At 41.7% G+C, this 20,617-nt stretch overlaps 1 protein-coding gene across 8 annotated transcripts in view; it reads right to left on the bottom strand.

The window, feature by feature from the left end:
* Positions 1 to 475: 475 nt before the first annotated feature.
* myo9aa (myosin IXAa) overlaps positions 476 to 20,617 on the bottom strand; it is a 102,940-nt gene continuing 82,798 nt past the window's right edge. For 4 of the 8 annotated variants that reach the window (XM_082526355.1, XM_082526361.1, XM_082526360.1 and 1 more), the window contains 25 exons: positions 19,823 to 19,903; positions 19,484 to 19,594; positions 16,870 to 16,992; positions 16,198 to 16,347; positions 15,453 to 15,763; positions 13,376 to 15,037; positions 12,984 to 13,083; positions 12,560 to 12,775; positions 11,578 to 11,675; positions 11,180 to 11,316; positions 10,749 to 10,972; positions 10,489 to 10,605; positions 10,189 to 10,377; positions 9,966 to 10,016; positions 9,707 to 9,818; positions 8,472 to 8,533; positions 8,037 to 8,229; positions 7,793 to 7,921; positions 7,536 to 7,641; positions 7,323 to 7,454; positions 6,215 to 6,338; positions 4,955 to 4,975; positions 4,586 to 4,794; positions 4,320 to 4,462; positions 476 to 4,215 (listed from right to left, as the gene is read on the bottom strand). In XM_082526355.1, the coding sequence (XP_082382481.1) occupies positions 3,728 to 4,215; positions 4,320 to 4,462; positions 4,586 to 4,794; positions 4,955 to 4,975; positions 6,215 to 6,338; positions 7,323 to 7,454; positions 7,536 to 7,641; positions 7,793 to 7,921; positions 8,037 to 8,229; positions 8,472 to 8,533; positions 9,707 to 9,818; positions 9,966 to 10,016; positions 10,189 to 10,377; positions 10,489 to 10,605; positions 10,749 to 10,972; positions 11,180 to 11,316; positions 11,578 to 11,675; positions 12,560 to 12,775; positions 12,984 to 13,083; positions 13,376 to 15,037; positions 15,453 to 15,763; positions 16,198 to 16,347; positions 16,870 to 16,992; positions 19,484 to 19,594; positions 19,823 to 19,903 (5,289 nt within the window). In that variant the 3' untranslated portion in view covers positions 476 to 3,727. The remainder of the gene's footprint in view (positions 4,216 to 4,319; positions 4,463 to 4,585; positions 4,795 to 4,954; positions 4,976 to 6,214; positions 6,339 to 7,322; positions 7,455 to 7,535; positions 7,642 to 7,792; positions 7,922 to 8,036; positions 8,230 to 8,471; positions 8,534 to 9,706; positions 9,819 to 9,965; positions 10,017 to 10,188; positions 10,378 to 10,488; positions 10,606 to 10,748; positions 10,973 to 11,179; positions 11,317 to 11,577; positions 11,676 to 12,559; positions 12,776 to 12,983; positions 13,084 to 13,375; positions 15,038 to 15,452; positions 15,764 to 16,197; positions 16,348 to 16,869; positions 16,993 to 19,483; positions 19,595 to 19,822; positions 19,904 to 20,617) is intronic. The other 4 variants (XM_082526357.1, XM_082526358.1, XM_082526359.1 and 1 more) reach the window with 4 other exon arrangements.

Raw genomic sequence — 20,617 nt, 5'->3', positions numbered from 1 at the left:
ACATTGACGAGGTGTTACTCATTGTTTTTGTAGGACCGTTGCAAATAAAAAGTAGTCTTCTGGATACATCTGGCATATTCACATTGATATGTTCATTAATATGTGTTGTCCCTTTTTAAAAAAATAAATTTTCAGGGTGTTTGGGGGTGACCGTAATGCTGAAGAATGAAGCGTCACTAGTCAGATGCTTTTGCAAAATACAGCAGTACTTTTCTGTACTGTTGGATTTTGACAAGATCTCCAGCACCAGCCTCCATCTTATTGTACAGATCGCTGTAGACACTGTTGTAGCCGTTTTCAATTAAAGGGCCAGATGTGTCTCTCAGGTTGTATTACTGAATTACCAACCTTACTAAAAAGAAATGGGCCCCCAGCCATACATCTGGATTGGTTTGATAAGAATACATCCATAAACCATATTACCATTACCAAAATCAGCTAATAAAGAATGAAAGAATGCAGGAAACAAAGTATGTAGTACCTGTCCTACTTCAAGAGGAAGACGCTTGAATGGGGTCTTATTTCACTTTCCAGGTGAGAACAGACTGCAAAACTACAAACTGATAAGACCTGTAACATGAAACAGTCTCTCTGGATAAATGCTTGTTACAGAATACACTGAACAAATCATCAGATCGATACAAGGATGAGTATAAAGAAAAAATGGTGCCACTTGTCGTCGGTCATTTACAGAAAGTACAGATACAACTTGGTGCTGAATCTCTGGAAGGCCCCTGCAGGGATGGAGCACCATTTTTCTGACAGATATTTCCTCATTTACAGTTTAATGGTGACAGTCCCCCTGTTTGTGTCATACTTGTGTGAACATCATGGTCACCAGATGTTCCCTGTTGATCATCTCAGTCTTCCATCCTATTTACTTATCTCTTTCCCACAGATTTATTGTAGATGACACTTTAGTCATTGCATCCTTCACAAACAGCCAGTTTATATTTAACTCAATCTGCCTTCTTTCAAAGGCTCTCCATTCTTTCTTCTTGATAGAATTTGTTTTTAATTCCACAGAGCAGACTGGCTGTTAATTAGACCATACAGCGTTCCTGTGTGGAAGTATCTGTACTTTCCACTCATTTATACAGCTCTGAAATGCGTCACCCAACTATCACAAAAAAAGCCTGTAAAAAAAAAAAAAGAAGCCATTTTTGCCTTTTGCTTGCAGTGACAAATGGCAAGTACAATAAACAGACAGAATCATACCCCTTAATCTTTGAAATCAAGCTTTCTGTCCCATTGGCACAGGTGTATAAAACCCAGCACCTAGCCATGCAGCCTGTCTTTACAAACTTGTTGTTCTAAAGAGCTCGCTGAATGTGAGTGTTGAGCTGTAATAGGATTCTAACATGTTTGTTTAATGCCTGCTTAGAGAGGCAAGGTCTTTACAGTATAAAGAATTTTGAGGCAACTGTTGTGATTTGGTGCTTTATAAATACAACTGAATTGACTATCCCATGATCTTCTGTAAGTGATGTCTTTACAAAGTGGAAGTGTTTAGGAGTCACACCAACTCATTAATGAAGTGCAGACCAGGTAAAAATCACAGCTTGATCACTGAATGCTGAAGTGCATGGTGTGTAAATTCGCCAACGCTTTGCTGACTCAGGAGCTCCAGACCTTCTGGCATTAACATCAGCACAGAAACTTTGGGCTGGTAGCTTCGTGGCATGGGTTTCCATGGCCGAGCGGGAGTAATATATGAGTGGCTCACTTTTGTGCAAGTGCATCAAGAAATGGTAAAATGCTGTGCAACAATACAAGCAGAAGAGAATCAGAAATATGATAATAAATTAGTAATATTAGTGGTGGAGGTGGTAGAGAAGGTCAACTAATAATTAGAAGGTTGGTGCTTCGATCCCTGGCTGCTCCAGTCTATATGCCAAAGTGTCCTCGGGCCAGACGTTGAATCTCCAAGTTGCTTCTAATCTAGTCACCAGACAGTGAATGTTACGGTAGATAGTGCTAGTGCTTATATTAGTGTTTGAGTGAATAAGACCTGTATTAAGCCTTTTGTGTGCTTAAGTAGAAAAGCGCTATATATGAACCAGTCCAATTAGCATTTTGTAACAGAATAGTAATATTGCAGACATTATGGATTATAACAGCCAAATACTGTGTGCATTCAAGGATTTTATATTGTTTGTTAGTCTAAACCTGCTAATTGTTCTGGTTTGGATCACATTGTTTTTGCACAGTTAATCCAATCTAACTACCCCTAACTACCTAATGTCAAATTCCCCTACTGGCTCATGCACAACTTGGAATTTCTTTGTCTTTTTCATAGAACACAGTTTGACATGCCACACTGAGGGAAAAAGCAGAATAAAATTATAGATGGCTGGATAGCATTAGCTCCCTCAGTTTCAGGGTCATTATATAGCGCGTGGCTGACTCACTATCATGAATAATTAGCAGTGGGACTCTAAAGGTGCCCCTGTTAGCATTATTGTTATTAAAATGAGTAATTCCCTATTTTAAACACAGGCCTAAAGAAAAGAATTGCACTTATGCAGTTGGACATTTTCAACTAAAACATACACACATTAATAATGACAAGACACAATGATTTTATGTTCTTGCATGGTTGCTATTGAGCAAATGCTTAAGAGACAGAAGAGAATGGCTTTGGGAGTGGGTAATAATGGATTTCAAGAATAGAATGGCATTTGTTCTCTATACTGTACATATGACCTGTACTGTACATAACAGTTGTATGGCTGTTAAGCGGTGAATGCAGGAATTTTATCACAGATTCCAACATTCCTAAAGAGCTGGGATCCCCTTGGCTGGAATACACACCAGCTGACTTGGTCCCTTTGATGGCTGTATTTCCCTTGTAAGGGGAAAAGAAAAAAAAAAAAAAAGCAGCACAAACTTAAAACACATTAAGTGGGTTTTTTTCTTTTCTGTCTCACACAAACCTACAGTCACGCATGAGCTCTCGGCACATGTACACAACAGAAGTGTGGGATCCACTGCCCAAACCCAAACATCTCTGTTCAAGAATCTCAATTTTAAAAAACCAAAAAAAAAAAAAAAAAACCAAGATAAATATTTGACTTCAACTACCCAGCAGAGGCTGGTGTTCCGGCTTTGTACAGTATTTATACCTGTATATTATATGCTATAAAGAATTTCTGTGACATTAAAAATTTTAAATAAGGGAAAAATTATTTTGTAATAACAAAGCATCCGCTGCTTACATTTATTGTAAACTCATAAAGCAGCCTATAGTCGTGAGCTTTAAGTTCACTGTAACATCTGCGACGCCTGATGGTGCCCGATTTGTTTTTCTTCTCAATTTCTGTAGTACACTGCTTCAGCTTTCCAGCTCTGTAATATTCCCTGATGCCGTGTTTTCTTCTGCATATTCCAACATTCCCTTTTCTCTGTCCTCCTGCTCAGTTTGTCTCCTCTTGGCGCCGAGTAAAGAGTTGCCAAGACACTGTGAGAGCACGATTGGCAGTTTCATCCACAGAAGAGCCCATCTACTGATTCTTGTTTCTCTTCCAGACAATTCTCCTCCCCGCCTCAGGAGGGGGAAACACTGTACACAGCACTTGGGGAAATTTCTTTGCAGATTTTAAGAATGAAAGGCTAAGCAAGAGTGGTTTGAGGAGTGGAGATCAGTTGCCAGTTTGTCACCTCCCATTGGGAACATGTATGCCTGGCAGGAAGTTGGATAGGGATCGCTTTGGTGTCTCATTGTCCTTCATACCATGAATTCATTACTTCCATATACTACCACAGGCTGTGGCATGTCTGAAGGGTCCCTGCCATGACCACCACCTTCTCTGGAGGGCGTTGGGGCAGTATGTTTGGCTCCCTTAAGTTTCTGCTTACCCTTATCTGGATTGTAAGTGCCTCGGCTGGTAAACTGGGGCCTTTCATCATAAATCACTTCCTGATCTCCGGTAGAGCTGTTGTCTAAGCTGTAGGATGGGGAGGCTATGGGTGGAGTCAGACTCTCGGCCTGTGATGGACCCGAGCTGACACCAGAAGACTTGGACTGGAAACGAAAGCGCCGGGTGGAAGAAGAAGACGATGAAGGATGGAAATGTGATGAGGAGGAGTACGAGGACCCGGTGAAACACGAGTCTACAGAATCCAGAGACGCAGGTTGGCGGCGGAGAACTCTGCGTCGGGGGCTCTTCCCGTCAGATTTCAGAGTCCAGGGCAATGTCAACAAAGGACCTCTCTCTGGAGAAACCCCCACCCAAAAAATGCAAAGAGGTCAATATTTTTTATATGCACACGAAGAATTGTGAATGATAAGGCAGTTTAGAATGATCAGTATGGCATACCAGAGAAGTCAGAAATGGTCTCTTCAGAGTCCACATTAAGGTTTTCAGAGCTGTCAGCTGTACCGATGGAGGCCTCAGACTCCAGGGTCTCATCATCTGATGCTCGTGGCTCCAGAGACAGCATCTCAAAGGTCAACTCCTCCCTGTAGAGACAAGCATCATCCAGAAAAACAAATGAGCTGCGCACAAGTGATGACACACAGCTGGCATCAATGCAACACACAAGCCAGATAATTCAACATTTAAAGCACAGTGAGAATGTTTACTTCTCTTTCTGAAGGCTTTCAATTTCCTCTGTTAGCACCCTCTCTTCCTGCTGCATGGCTGCCTGCTGATGCTCCGGGATGTCAGGTAACGACTCCGCTCCCTCTTCACCGCCACTCTCTTCTATGGCAGCGTCAGCCATAGGCTGCAGCCGCGGACTAACAGGAGGTGAAGGTATGTGGTAGCTTGGTCGCTGGGAGCGACCTTTTCCCTGAGGAGCAAATCAAGAGTGGACTTTTAATTTTTTAAAATGTTGGTTATCATAAAATGTAAACGCTGTTATATACATTACAGCTCTTTGAGCTGGCAGCTCTTGACTCACACATGCATTGACCAATCAAACCCAGACACCGTTTATGAACAAACTTTACCTTTTTGGCTGCATCTGGTTGCTTTGAGCAAAAGTAATAAGAATCAAAATATCAGCAGTGCCAGGTTCAAAATGGTCGAGCTTAATGTGCAGAAATAATCTGGTAATTCTAGTGACTGAGTGATAGCTACACTTCAGGAGGACACCATCTTGCACTTCTTTAAAGTTGCAACAATATTACTAATTGCATTATACCAGGGGTGTCAAAGCCTGCAGCCTGTGTGCAGGATCCAGTCCACAGAAAGGTTCAATCTCACCCTGTGCATAGATACTGAGAAGGAGTGGAAGGTTTTTCTTTGGACCTACTGTATTTGGCCCCGGGAGGCATTGTGTTGGAAATTGTTAAGAATGAATCACATCATGAGTGGCTATCCAAACTGTGCAAATTCAATCTAAACCAGTATCCTGAATCATCGGTTTTACAGCCTTCAACCTTGGGATCATGAGTTATTTTATTTTCAGTTTCACAAAGAAACTGACCCACAATGTGCTAATTGCTATTTGCTGTATTACACTAAAGCCGGACTGACATTTTATAAATGGAAAAAAAAAAATCACATGTGAGTGAGTTCTTTTATTTTAATAGGTTATACAATGGTCAGCATGTGTTCAAATTTCCTGAACATGGTTCATTAACTAAAATGACTCTGACACCCCTGCGTTACACTAAAATGGCACTTCGTTGGGGAATGAAAGTCTTCCAACCCATCGAAGAAGAGAAGCCAAAAGAAAAACACAATGATGACCTATGTCCACAATTTATGTAGACAGTTTCCTAAAAAGCCTTTATGCTGAATGCCCTGAAAACATTCTATTAACATACAGCGATAAAGTAAATCTAATTATGAGATTTAATTGCATCCACATGAGATGGTAATAGAACACAATATGGCAAGAAGAACAACAACAAAACAGACTCAGTGCCGTGATGACTCGTGCTTGATGGATGGATGACAGATGTTTATATCTCAACATATACTGGATACAGTGTTCTATACACCACAACACTGGATGATTCTTTGGGGATGCAAACCATGGTGTGCGTTTACATACCGTAATGTGTGCTATGCACATAAATCTAACAGCTATTAGTACTGGTCTCTGGGTAAAGGAAAAGACATGTTAGGGAGGAGAGAAGCAGGTTATAAAGGAGGAAATCATGGCAGGTCAAGCAGTGAAGGAGTAAAGGTTAGGTAGATTTACAGTAGTAATGAGTCATTTCTCTGATAACTGTGGGCCTGGTCATGCTGATTGAGCTTACCATTGACCGTCGGATATGCGTCAGTTTGGACTTGGCTTTATTCTCAGCAAACTCCAGAGTGCTGATGTCCTTTAGTCTCACTTTGTACTTATTCATCTGTTCACAGATAATAAGTTCTACGCACCTATGAAGAGGCAGCAAGAGACAAACTTCAGTTACTGGAAATTTCAAACAGTGCTGCAAAACGATAACTTCATATAAAAAGGTATATAACATTCCTCTCCATGCAGTTTTTTTCCCCCATACGGTACAATATATGGCATTTCTCTTCGCTTGGGTTACTGATTTCTATGGTTTTCTGTCAAGAAAGTAAATTAAATCTCTCAAGCCACTAACTCTATCCACCATTAGCGAGGAAATCTGCAGCAAAGCAGGCCAAACGCAATTCAAATCAATCCAACTTTATTTATATATTATTATATATATTTATATAGTATTAAACTATAACTCATTTCCAAATACACATATATCAAAGCAAACATTTGGAGACAGCACTGAGGAAAAACAGACTGTATTGAACTGATATGAAGCAACAATGCTGTTCTGTTACTAAGTAATGACTAAAATCACCACAGCTGACCTCTGTTCTGACTGCTTGTTCCTTTGTAACCTTCCCCACTTTCTTCTCTCATCAGTACTGGAGCCAGACTATTTTTATATATATTATTTATATTCTAAATAAAACTGATTCTTCAGTTTTATCAATCAATCATTCTTATTAAGACCATAAGAAAAAAGGAATCTGGAATGTTTACAAACTTTATTCTTTTCATTAATGCTGTTATTTAAATGGGTGGTTATGCTATTAAAATGTGTGTCAATGGCCAAAACTCCGCTTCTGAGTATGTGTTGATCCCCCTCAGAGGCTTTGTTATTGTTTGTGTGGTACAGCCAGGTGTGGTCTATAATGGAAATGGCCACCCTTGGCCACCCATTGGGTCCACAGCTGCGTCCCAGTCATAGAAAGGGATACCAGTGTGGTTTTTCATGCTTAACTTTACTGTTCCGCTATGAAACAGATTAAGTCAACATCAGTTTTCCTTTACCAAGATCTATTACCTTAGACAAAGGCAGTGAATTGTTTGACAGACATTAGACATAGCCTTACGCTGTTGTCTTGTTGATGTCCTGGACGCTCTGCAGTGGGTCAGTGGTGTCAGGACAGCGAAGGATGCAAGGAGCAAAAACTATAGCCAAGGCATTAGGTGACATACGGTTTGTCTCCTCTTCCAAAGCAATCCTAAAAGAATGAATTCTGCGTTTTACTTGTCTATCAAGAAGGAACTAAATCATCTTCACATATTAAGGAAAAAACTGTTACCTGACGAGATGAAATATGAGGCGTTCCAGAGTGTTTAGATGAGTTCTGCTTAGCTGGTCAATAACTGAATACACACCTCTGGTCATTTCCTTTTTATCCTGCAAACCTGTGAATTAATATCCCACACAAGAACTCACTTTTTACTATTGCAGCAAACCAATACACATACATTCTGATGTCTGCAGAATATGTGTGGCCAAATTCTCAAGTGCAATTCAACTGAACCACAGCAATAGTCGGCATATGCGACCACTCACCCATGACACGTATGAATTCGTCATACAGCTCAAATGTCATCAGAGGATTAGGCAGGTCTCTCAGCCACTGCTTGAAAACACTAGCAATAACGTGGATGTTGTAGTCGTCCAGATTCATGTTCTCCACATCTGTGGGACCACAAAGACAATGCAGACACAAAACGCAGACACTGAGTAATTGCAAGCAGCTTTTTAAAACCAGCTAGCACCGTTCACCTGCTCACTGAGTTGCAGCCAAGTTTACCTGTATCAAGTCCCAGCTTGAGCTCCTTAATTTTATTGGTGGAACCAGATTTGCGGTAAATTCCCTCAGTGTAGAGGCCGTGCATCTCAATGTAGTTGATAAGCTTCTCCACTACCAGAGGCACTGTTCTCTCATCGTTAGTCAGGCGAGAAACTTCTACTCCAAACTGTCTGGAGGACAGCTCTGGATCGAACTATTCAGACACAACCATAATATGCTCTTATAAAAACACACATATGACACATGCCTTCACACCATTCAGAGTTCATCCAAAACTAATGTTATAGTTTAAATATCATTAATTCAGCAAACTAAGTACAGTCTTTAACAATTTTCATAAGATCAAAAAGTAGAAATAACACTAACTACTGTACATAAACCCACAATTACTGTCATGGGACATCACTGCGACGGTGCACAATATGGCCGACTCACCTTCTTACTGCATTTGGTGGTCGTCTTCTGGCAGCACTTTCTGTGGCAGGCATACCGGCACACTGGATAGACACAGCCATAGAGATCAAAAACATCATTTCCATTATCCACAGAAAGACAGTGCCTCCTCATTATTCAGCAGAAGTTGTAAGAAAAGGTTTAAAAAAACATAAAAAATTCAGCACATGAGAAGCCAAAGCAGTGTTGGCTGGCACGAAGAAAACATCCTGTGTGACTAAAGGGCAAAATTGTGTGGAGAAATCTCTGGAGACACGGAGCCGCAGACCCCATGAGTCCAGTTGAAAACAATCTGATTAGGGCCGAGGAGGGAGAGAAGGGAGGGGCTCTATCTCTGAGGCCAGACTGAGCACAGCTCGGCCAGAGAAGGGGTGTGTGTGTGTGTGTGTGTGTGTGTGTCCGCGCAAAACTTCATGTGAACATCCACGTGAAGCACAGATGTGTGTCTGTGCGCATTTGCGGTCATGAAAAAGTTAATTCTTTTATATCATATTAATTAAATTAGTTGGATTATGTAACTGATACTCTGGCATTCCCATTGCTATCTTGACCTATCTGGTTTGCATAGTCACAGGAACTTGATTACTTTTGGGGGGAAGCAAGCTCACATAAGCAATTAAAGGTTTACGTTTATGTGTAGAATGAAGGTCATGGTTAGGCTGAGGCCAAGTCTCTATGAAACATATAAAAGTGAAAGTCTAATGCCCTCTGCTATGGAACCAACAGTATGTGTGTCCGTGTATGGAGCACACTGACATCAGTGTTAAGGACATTTCAATTATTTGGTCTTTCCACCACTCTGGGAATTTTTAGTCTTTAACTTCACTCAGCAAGAACCTCGGACAACCTCAACAAGCTCGACTTTATCTGCACCGTTTCCATCAGAGGATGTTTTAAAGGAGTAAATCTGGGATTTGCTTCATTATGGTTCAGTTAACTATTAAAAGTGTTATAATTAGTTCATTTTAAAACTACTGATGTTCCTCCATCAGAGGGACTGCTCTTCATGTGACAATGCAAATTACAGCATCACATATATTTTAAGGTTGACAAAGCAGCACATCCAGGATTAAAACCGTTTTTTGATTATTAATTTTCTGTCACAAACATTTTTGTGCTAGCACGCTCCACATTCAGTGGCCTTCGAAGCGTCCACTTTTCCTGGCTGTATTACACTCAGGTGTTCTTTAGCTGTGACACTGTGCGTGCATACTCACATTTGCACACACAGGCCCGGTCCATCATCCAGATGAGCGACGAGCAATATTCACAGTATGTGGGGATGCTGTACTGGGTGGACTTGAAGATGTGGCCGTTATGCTCCTCCACCTGCAGGGGGCAGCAGAGCACAGGTTCATTTGGTTTGCTTTCATATATTTTATATTGTTTGAGTGCACTTTTTTCTGATTACATCACTATTTTTTGCAATGATTGTGAGCATGCCCTTAATGTTGACGAGGATAAAGGCAAATTTACATTGTCTGTGTCCTTCTTCCTTCGTTTCTTGCGTTCAGGTTTTGGCAATGGCTGCAGTTAAAAAAAAAGAAAGAAAAAGACAAATGATAATAAGAGATATTTTACTTCTTATTATATTTCATTATCAATAAATAGCACCCAGTAGTTTTTTGTAAATATAAATTATTTGTGTGCCTATCAGAGTTGTGTCTATTCACCTGTACAGTGAGAAGAGTGTCATTACCTTACTGAGTGCACAGTGTGCAGGTTTGTACTCAATCATGAACTCGTCCAGGAAAATCTTAAAGGTGTTCCCCCACACTTTGACAGGAGACTCCCTCCAGTCCCTCTGCTCCTGTCGCATTATCTTCTCCAAGATTTGCTCAAACAGTGCATGAAGGTCTTTGTAGCGGATACTCTTACCATCATCCATCTAGGGAGGAGTCACAGGAAGAGTGCAGTATTTATCTTTCTAGTCTGGGAACACGTGACTTTTCAGTTTGAATGGTTATATTCAAATATAAAAAGCCTTCAGAGGACTTACTGCGAGTGCTGTGGAGTAGGAGTTGAAGATATTAAGACGAAATTCCTTCAGAGCCTTTTTAAACACGATGTCCACCAAGGTGTCCTTTTTACTGTCCTCTGCATCCAAGTCGTTGATCTAAAACATGACACCAACATAGCATGATCATAAACGACACTGGACTAATACCTGATGTGCAGTTCAAATATAAAGAATCAAAACTCTGATACTCAAGTTCATCTTCGAGCTCTACGTAATGCAGATGGCATATATTGCTGTACCTTCTTCACAAGGAAGTCGTTCATGCTCCTGTAGTCGCCGATGGAGGTCAGTATCTGCAGCGTGTCATTCTGCCGCTGGGCAGACTCCAGAGCCACGCTGCTGATCTTCACACTACGCCTCCGCTTCACCTTGGGAGATGGCTCCCTGTTCTCTTTCGAGTCTCTAAATGACTGATTTAAGGTCAGATCAGGACTGCATGGCGGCGACATGTTTTCCTGACCTGCTACAAGGAAGAGAACTCCAATCAGTGACGCTTCAGAGGCAACAATATTATTTTTATTCAATATATTTGAAGAACTAATTACATTTATTTAGTAAAAAGCTTTTCAGCATCTATTATCTCCTACTCAACAACTTTCAGTTCTTAAAAGACAAAAAAAATAATAACAGTATATCTGAAATGGATACATTTTACTCTTGGAAATCACACCTTCTCCAAGCAGAGGACCAGTGTCTCCAGTGTCTCCATCCAAGGCCTCAGCCCCACAGATCAGCTTTTCTCTGGAAGTCTTCTTATCCCCGTACTTGCTCTTGCCCCAAAAACGCGGCCCAAGAATCTTACGACTCCTAGTCGAAAGGAAACAGAAGTGACAAGCAAATGAAAAAGTCTCAAAAACCCAAATCATACAAAAACAAAAATCGTGTCAATGACAAGACATGGCTGTATGCAGAAGACTCTTTTCTGAAGGTAATAGTACTCTATGTGATACAATCGATGTGTATATATGTTATTTTGCTCATGTTTTTATATGGTTTTATATAGTTATGCTTTTCTTTTGTGTGCATTTTCCTATTTTTTTGCTAGAAATGCAAAGTTGAAGAGCAAACCTTCCATCTTGTGAATTTTTACGTAGAGAGTCCTCTTTGACCAAATCGCCTGATGACATGGTTTTGTGTAGCTTCTTTTTCTCCTCGGAGCTTGCAGGCTGAAACAACATCGGGACAGGTAACATTTTAAGACAAAATGGCAAAATGAGAAGAAGAAAAAAAGAGATTCCATTTCTTCAAGTATGATTATGAGCTGAAGGCAAAAATGAGCCACTAGATGGCAGCACCACATCACTGGTGCTGCACTGGCTGAAATTACATTTTGCCAAACATGATGTAAAAAAGGTATAACACAAATACTAAAGCACAAGGCTTGTAATATAGAGTTGAAAACAAATGATACAGTTCAGTTTTTTTGTAGTTGAGGAGAATAAGAGTTTAAGTGATGGGAAAAAAAAAAAATCAAGACCAAATTTTTCTTTTAGGATTTTCAAGGTTTGGCTAGTGGCTGGTGTTATCTGCTAAGAGAAAGAAGAATCAGGTGACATGCAAATCTTACTACCAAGGAAGGAACTGTGAGAGAAAATGAAGCCAAATTATGTTAGAAAAGCATCTATGTTAAAAAGTTTCATGTTTCAGGAAGAACACGTTTCAAAAGGTCTCCTGCATCGTGATGCATAAATCCAGATTCACACTCACTGCTGATTTCTAGAGCGGTTATCAAATGTAGTAGTAGATTCAAAGTTGTGATGTGCTTAAATTCACGTCTTTAAAAGCTGACATGAATATTACACATTACCCCAAACATAAAATCCAAAATGATCTCAAGGCAGGTATTCCAATATGCCTTTGAAATACCTGCCAGAAAACTTGTTAATTTTTTTAAAAACTTATTATTGAGAAAAGAGAAATTTATTGGAGCTCATATTGATTCAGAGGTGTGATGCAGACCTATGCTCTCTCTGCTGAGTGGGTTAGAAAGAGAAGCCACGCTTATAAGAACTTAGAGAGGGCCACTTGTGGCTTGGATGGCGCCTGTTACCATGTCTGAGTCACTGAAACAGGACTCTCTTAGGCATGTCTCCGTGGAGCTCTGTTTGGAGTGGGGTAGAGTGTAATGACGGGGGCTGTGGAGGCTGTCGCCATCATAGTCCTCCTCGTCTGAATCGCCCCCAACTGAGAGAAAGGGGGTGCGGGTGAGGAAGTCGGAGCGGGTCCGTGCCATTCTGGCTTTCTTTTTTTGGCCCGCTCTGCCAACCTGGAGTTTACCAGAAGTGATAACAGCATGTTTTAATGGAGCCTTTAATAACCTGAGCTTCAGTGCATCGTGGTCCTCATGTTGGTGTACTGCGCTATGCTTAGCTGAGCTATCCTGCCAAGATTCATTCGTTCACAATACAAAACTGCACTCCTGAAAATATGCAAACACACGTCAAACAAAATGCTCATTTTAAAAAATTGCTTACATCCCGCGCTTTTGTTCCCTTAGACGATTTGGGCACAGACGTTGGTTCCTCTTTGGAGATGGCAGCTTGTGTGTCTTTAGTGACAGTATCAGTGGCAAACCTGATGGGAAAAAACATAAGCACAGAAAATTTCATCAATGTAGTGAATCTATTAAGTAATAAGCATGAACAAATGTGTCATGCTTATTGCTTAATAGAGGTAGAGAACTCCAGAGTATGGAAGAAAAATTAAAGACACTCTTCTGTTACTTCGGAGTCATTTGAAACATCCCAAAATGTATGTTTATTTGGAGAAACGAGACAAGCTCTGTGAAAAGTCCCAGCCTCCACCTCAAATCTGCTATTGTAGTACAAAAAATAAAAATGCATAAATAGTTTAATTTGGTACTCACTTTGCAAATGTCACTTTGTCATTTGGAGAGAAGAAGATGCTGCCAGGCTTATCTCTCATACCAACAGCAGTGCCTTGATCGCTTGGTGGCTTCTTGGCAGTTGCTCTCTCTTTAATTCCTCCCCTGTCTCTGGACTCTAGTGTGAGTTTGGGTGCCCAGCCCTCGGGAACTGGCTTATTCTCCATGTGAATTTTTGTAGGAGGAGAAGCAGGTGGTGGAGGCTGCTGGGGTTGAGGAACAGTGGAGTCTGACAGCGTCCTGGTATGAGGAACCTCCCCTGCTGCTCTCTGAACCAGCACCGAAATGGGTCTGAGGGGCTTCCTGGAGGCTGCGGTTCCACTGACATCTTGTCCGCTCTGTCGACTCTGCTCTATCTTGAGCAGAGCCTCGTCTTTTTGTTTCTCAAACATATCTCTTTCATACTGAGCGAAGTAGAGACGCTGCTTCTCCAGCACTTCTTTCTGACGTCTTATCTGCTCCATCATCTCCTTTTCATTCTGCTGCTGCTGATTACGCTGCCTTTCCTCCTTCTCCTCGTTCAGGCGCACCAGCTTCTCTATGACAGCCTGGTCCGCTTGAGGCACTGAGGTGGGAGCAGGGACGGCAGGTCTGTCTGGTTTCTTTGATGCAGGTGTTAAGTCGCCCGTCTGGGCTGTAGAATCTCGAACTTCTACAGAGGGGCGGACAGCGTTACTCAGCTCCTCACTTAGTGGTATTTCTTTCTGCATACTGATGACCACCACCACTGGGCGCCGTGTTGACTCTCTTCTGTTGATGACTGATGTGGCTGTGGAGACGGCTGCATCTTTGCTTTGTTGAGATTCTGCAGCAGAATGGGAGATTACTGCGCTGCCCTCACCAGCAGGGACATAAAAGGTTGGGAGGTAGTCGACTTTGGGCGGATCTACATGGGCGGGGTCCGTTTTGATCGGGCTGCCTTGGTGGGCAACAGTATCAGAAAGCTCTGTCCTGTATGGTTCCGCTGGCTTGGGGCTTGTTGAAACAACATCCACCTTAGGGTCTGAAACTGGAGAAACTGGCGGGAGAGGGGAGAAGGGGTCCTCAATGTCTGTCACCTCTTCTCTGGCCTTTGGTGGCTCCTCATCCATCATGAGAAGCTCAAAGCTGCCTTTGGAGCTCTGGCTGTCAGGTGTGCCTTGGGGTGAAAGCAGAGGTGGGCTTGCAGGAGGCACCAGCTCAAGAGACCAGCGCCGGTCTTCGCACGGGGACGCTGCTCCGCCGCTATTTGCCCGCACTTTGAGAAGCTCCAGGCTGAACTGGGCCTGCTCCAACTCTCTCATCCGCCGGCTCTCTCTCTTGGCCCGGGTGGTTCTCTGGCTAGGTTCATCTGCAGTCCTAGCCCTTTCTCGCACCGTCACAGAGGGTGCTGGTACTGAAGTTGCTGCTTCAGTTTGTGTTTTGGAGGGGCTCTCTTTTGTCGCAGCATCTTCTCCTCCTGCCTCCTTAACCACCTCCTGGAGGCTCTTTTCTCGTTGTTCGTAGGAACGATCCTCCCAAGTGCTGAGGTCCAGTCCCATAATTATTTCTTGTGGCTCCTCCTCCTCGTCTTGCGAGAGGCTCACCTGGCCATTCTGGAGCTGAAGGAGCTGTTCCTGCTGCTCCCTTTTCGCCCTGAGTTTCTGCTCTCTTAGTTTCTTGAAGCTGACAATCAGGAAAGTATTACTGTGTTAACGTAAATTAAACATCTAACATCTTTCATCACTCTTTGTACAAGTAAAGTTACTGATGACAAATTTGATCTAGCTCGAACATTCAGCGGTGTCGGAGTCTCATACACAAATTCTGAGCTCACAGCAGCTCAGCTGTAGAGCTGCTTTGGGACGGATTGCTTGCGTAATTCTATGCTGTTACATGTACCAAGCCTAGCCTGAACAATGCCCAAATACATGGCAGGAGCTGTGTGCAAAGATTAATCTGGTTTTTAACCAGCTTTAGAGGGGGGAGAAAAAAAAATAAAAATCACACAGTCATCTACTCTTAGAAGCTATTTTCAGAGTATTGACCCTTTTAAAATGCTTATATACCTGAAGTTTCTATAAACAGGTGCATGGCTTACCTTCGCCTGGTGAGGAAGCCTTTGCAAACTGCCTGTAGTTGTATCACAGCAGCATACAGGCGCAAGTCGGCTTCTCTGGCTCGGTGACAGCGCCAGGCTGCCTGAATGACCAGAGCTGCCGTGCAGCGCCGACGGAGCCAGAACCTCCATGCCCTCTGTAGCACCAGAGCAGCCGCCCTCCACAGCCTGAACCTCTGACGATCTCTGTAACCTCGCCAGTGTTTCTGCAGACACAAAGCTGCCCCCTCCTGGACACTGAGGTCATAGTCGTCATCCTCCTCGTCTATGGACCGGACAGAGCGCCACCATCTCTGTAATGAAAACATCTTTCATGCTCATCGAAGACAACTAATCCAATAATGTACAAGCACCTTCGTTCAAAGTGGACTTCGATTTTTTTTCTTTTTAACTGGGAGTGTCAAATGAAGGAAATTACAATAGTTGGCATAAGGAGGTGGCTGACAATATCATCTGTGAGTGAGGTGTTCTTCCACGTACGTTCATATTCTTTTTGCAAACTTTGCACTGTACTTAACACATTATTACATAGAACAAAGAGGACAATGGGCTGTGATTCATTTTCAGTTACAATACACAGACCCTTTTGCCTGATATAGGCATAAAATTAAACAAAACAAAATTAAAAATCTCACAAATTCTATAGTAAGAACTCAGACATAAGGAAATGACTGATGCAAAGTAGATGGAGATGAAAGGAGTGACGGGGAAGAGCGCTGTACTATACCTGGATGCAGACCGCTGCTTCTCTCATCCGGACAAACTGCTTCCTCTCCAGCTGGGCTCTGAATCGCCGCTGCAGCATGACGATGAGTCTCAGAACTTCCTTGTGGAGGAAGGCCTGCAGCTGCTGACGCTCAGCCTCCCGCAGAAACACCTGAGGGGAGGAGCCGTGATGGAGTCAGTACAGGGCATCCACACTTATTGAGACAAAACTTAAAAAAAAAAAAAAAATCTATTACAAGCAAACACACATGCTTCAGAAAGCCTTGGATGCATATGTGGTCACAAGAATGTCAAGAATGACCCTCTAATTATATAGACACCATCCCAGAAACATGCACTCCTCTATCATGCCCCATTCATACCCTAGACAAAAATACCAAATATGTGACACTCATATTTCTTTTTTTAAATCCTCATTAAAGAGGATTCTTTAATGAGTTTATCCCAACTCCCCATCCATAATGTCCTTGACCAGTCACGGTTTTCCTTGTATTTAACTGTTAAAAAAAACTAAAGAAATCAGTTGAAACAATGTAAAAACCTCACATTTTTTTCAGTGAATGACTCTCATATCATGGATATGTACACAGAAAATGTAACACACATCAGAAATAGCCTCGACAGTTTTTAAGCTGATATAAAAGATCTGGAGAAAAGAAGGGAGAAGGATTACCTTTGTCTTTCCAACTTGATATCCATCTGCTTTTAGGTCTAGCTGGTCCAGGCACTGCTGGATGCCCTCTCTGGTAGCACTGGTGCCCTCTGGAAGCAGCACACTGAAGTGGTGGACAAAGTCCTATCAAAGAAACAAGGACAGATATTAATGAGATGCATCCCACAGCTCTGTTATGTTCTGGATTTTAATTTTTTAAAAGTCACAAGATTCCTGTACAGAGATGTTTCACTTTAGTGGGGATTAATTTAAAATATGTCTCCAGACTGAAACGAGACACCCTTCTTACAGGAACAGCAACATTTTAAAAAATGCTGTCGAGCATCATGTGGTTTCAGGTGAAAATCCATGTCATCCGTAGTTAAGCTCAAACATCATGGTATAAATATGCTGAACTCCCACTCTTCAAACTGAGGCTCATTGTCTGAAGTCAATACAGTCTGCACCCTGGGCTGTAGGGGGTTGACAGGGAAACAGATGCTGTGTTTATACAATTACAAGCACGGGGAGTGTTTCGGAAAGCAGGGGACAAAGTAGAGCCTCTGTTCTGAACAGCAGAGTCCTCCAAAATGATCCCATGCTCAAGATATTTCTAATTACAGCTGACCGCAGCACTCAATATGTTTGGGAGAATTTTTGGTAAATGACCAACTCTGATGCTAAAATTATCAAAGTGAGGTCATCGAAATACCAGCTCACTGGTATTATAAACTAAATGTTAGACTTAAAGCCATAATGATATGAACATATAGAAAGTAAGCTGTTTTTATAGTAGCATTACAAATTTTATTGGAAATTTTATTTCGCATTGATTGAAGAGCTAGTTGGTAGGGTAAAGGTTAAAACTAAAACTATATGCATCCAAGAAATAAAAATAAAAGTTGAGCTACTTGATTAGAAATTCATACATCTGTGGGACCTGGGTGGCACTGCATTAAAAACATGGAAATCACTGCATGGACTCAAGAACATGTCCAGAAACAGGTCACAGTGCCATTCACAAAGCTGAGCAAAGCTCTGCCATGGAGAGAAGCCATATGTGAGCATGATCTAGAAAACCTGCTGTCTTCTCTGGGGTAAAGTTCATCTGGGGCAAAGTGGAAAACTGTTCATTTACAGACTGCTGTTAGAAGAAGAGGGGATGCTGCACATTGGTAACCGTGGCGTGTCCAAGCCTTTTTGAGAAAAGTTGCTCCCATCAAATTCAAAATTATTTCATTTTTTTCTTTAAATCGAGCATTTTCTCACTTTAAACATCTGACATTTGGACAAACTTAAAGAGTCACCTATGTTAAAATGCCTCTGAAATTACTATTTAGGAATCCTGGCAGTAAAGATCTTAAATAATAAAACTATACTGGTTACACGCCTCCACAACATGGAAAGCAAATGAAAAAAAAAAACTGAGGTAGGAGTGAGCCACTCCCAAATCTGCATCTAACTTCATCTGCTTTATTAGTCACATTTCTTACAGGGTTGACATCATTCCTATGAGAGCCAGTGTGGTTAAAGATGGCTGCCACATCACATCCCTCATAAGTCCCTCATGACACAACATACAATGAACCCCCAAATGAAGCAACATCACCGACAAGTTTCCTGGAGATGAATTCATGGCTGGCGCCTGCACTTGTGGAAACATGAGTGTTGTTTAAGTTTTGGCTCAGGAGCGCTTCAGCAGCACTCTGGCCTGCGTAGCTATGATCTACTGCTGAACTTTTAGCAACTGGCTCTTTCAGTGCATTCTGGAAATTAAGATCTTTGGCATTTATCGACAAAGATCGCAAAATAACGCAAGAAGGGGAGATTCGGGAAATGAACAGTGTTTAAAGGGGAGCTTCAGTTTTACACAGATTAGTTCACTAATCAGGGTAAATGCTCAGCCTGAGAAAATTTATGAATAGTGTCTTCTGTAGGTCTGCAGGCCTTTGTCAAGACAAATAACTTAATAACGAAAAGTTTTGCTGCAAACCTTTTAGTTTATTATGGAAAGCACATAATCGGGTATCATAGGACAGATTAAAGACAGATCTTCCATCATTCTCTCATAAAGTTTACATGATTTTTATGATGAAAGCAACATGTTGCATCCAAAGAAAAAAAACAAAACAATAAATGACGGTTATAAAGATAGGGTTGTAAATTGAGTTCTTGAGAGTTATTTTACTTTAAAAAAAACCAAAATTATAATTATTAGTGATTGTATAAAATATGTTTACTTCCATTATTCGTTTGTCTAACAAAAAATGATCTATCTTAAAATATATTTTATATTGTACTGTACCTGGTTTAGTCACAAGTAACTTTTTCTGTACTACATTACTATTTTTTTGGTTAATCATTCCTATTAAATGTTGAATTTTAATTAAGGGAAAGTACATTAACAATCCGTAATCACTAATTAAAGGATCCCTAACTGAACAAGAGGTTAGGAAGATGGATGGATAGAGCAGTGAGCCCAACCACTCTGGGTTATAAAATACTTCAGCCAAACCCACAACAGACTCGGGGTTGTTATTGACATTAAAGGACACCTTTTACCCATCTCTAAGTGGTTATTATGAAGCGTAACCAGATGCTTGAAGAGTATACACAGTGTAATTGAGTGTATTACCTTGAAAGTGTACTTGATGTTGTAACCCGACTGCCGGATGTGTACTGTCTCCAGCATACCTGTGTAACGCAACTGCCTCAGCACCAGGTTATCGTTAAACCGTAAGGGCAGCTGAAAGAGAGAAAGAAAGCAAGAGAGGGAGAAAAAAAAGGAGGCATCGGGGGGTGTTAAAAAAAAAAAAGGAAGAGCGACAGGCAGCAGAGGTTGCAGAGAGACGACGGGAAAATGATAAACAGCTTTAAAAAAAAAAAGGTCCAAACTTCAAAGGAAATAAGTAATGCTTTGAAAACTACACCGAAACAGTCAAAGTGGCCGCAGGCTGGAGGGAGCACACTGTACCTTCTCAGCATTGGAACGGATGCACTTGACAAAATAAGGCTCAGACTGACCCAGAGTCTCCATTAGCTTATTGAGAGAGGCCTAGAGGACAAGACACAAAAACCAAAATATTAGAATTAACAGAGAAGAAGATAACGAGCTGAGACTCACTTCACAGCTGTTTGACAGGCAGAAGTCAAAGTCAGGTGACTGTTGTCAGCTATAAGTAACTGGTCCATTTGCAAGCAAAGCTCTTGTGCTGCAAGATTAAAGTATCTGCCTGGGATCATAATTACCAGCAACAAGTCTATGTTAGCATGCAGACTGGAAATAAAAAGGACAAAGACATGTGTGCAACATTTCCATGTGCCGTCATTGTATGTGTGTGTGTGTGTGTGTGTAAACACATGCACATATGTGTCAGCATGTGTGCGCGATAATTCAGTGGCAGAAGGAATTCAGTCTCCTCCCCCTCCATGGGAGATTAAAGCACTCAGTGCAGCACAGGATGTGGAAAGTGAAGTCATCCACACACAGGGGCCAGGGCTGCCTGCCAGAGGGGCCTCAGCGCTCGTCTCTACCTCCAACAGCCAGAGCACACAGTTCACGTTCAAAGAACTTGGGAAGAAAATAGAAAATTTTGCTCTCTGGAATTTGTTCTCAGCCTTTTGTGTGTTACTAGCTAACAATGCTAGCTCCTATCAGACATTTTGGACCTGAAGAGCACCGAATCATTCTGATACTGATACTGGAAGCTGTGCCTCTGTTCATTCTTTGTGAAGAATTTTCCAAAGGGTGTGTTTGTGTGTTTTTATT

The sequence above is a fragment of the Aulonocara stuartgranti genome, assembly GCF_965226115.1.
Source record: "Aulonocara stuartgranti genome assembly, chromosome: 1".
Lineage (NCBI taxonomy): Eukaryota > Metazoa > Chordata > Actinopteri > Cichliformes > Cichlidae > Aulonocara > Aulonocara stuartgranti.
The sequence above is the reverse complement of the archived record's forward strand: the minus strand, read 5'-3'. Positions and strand labels throughout refer to the sequence as shown.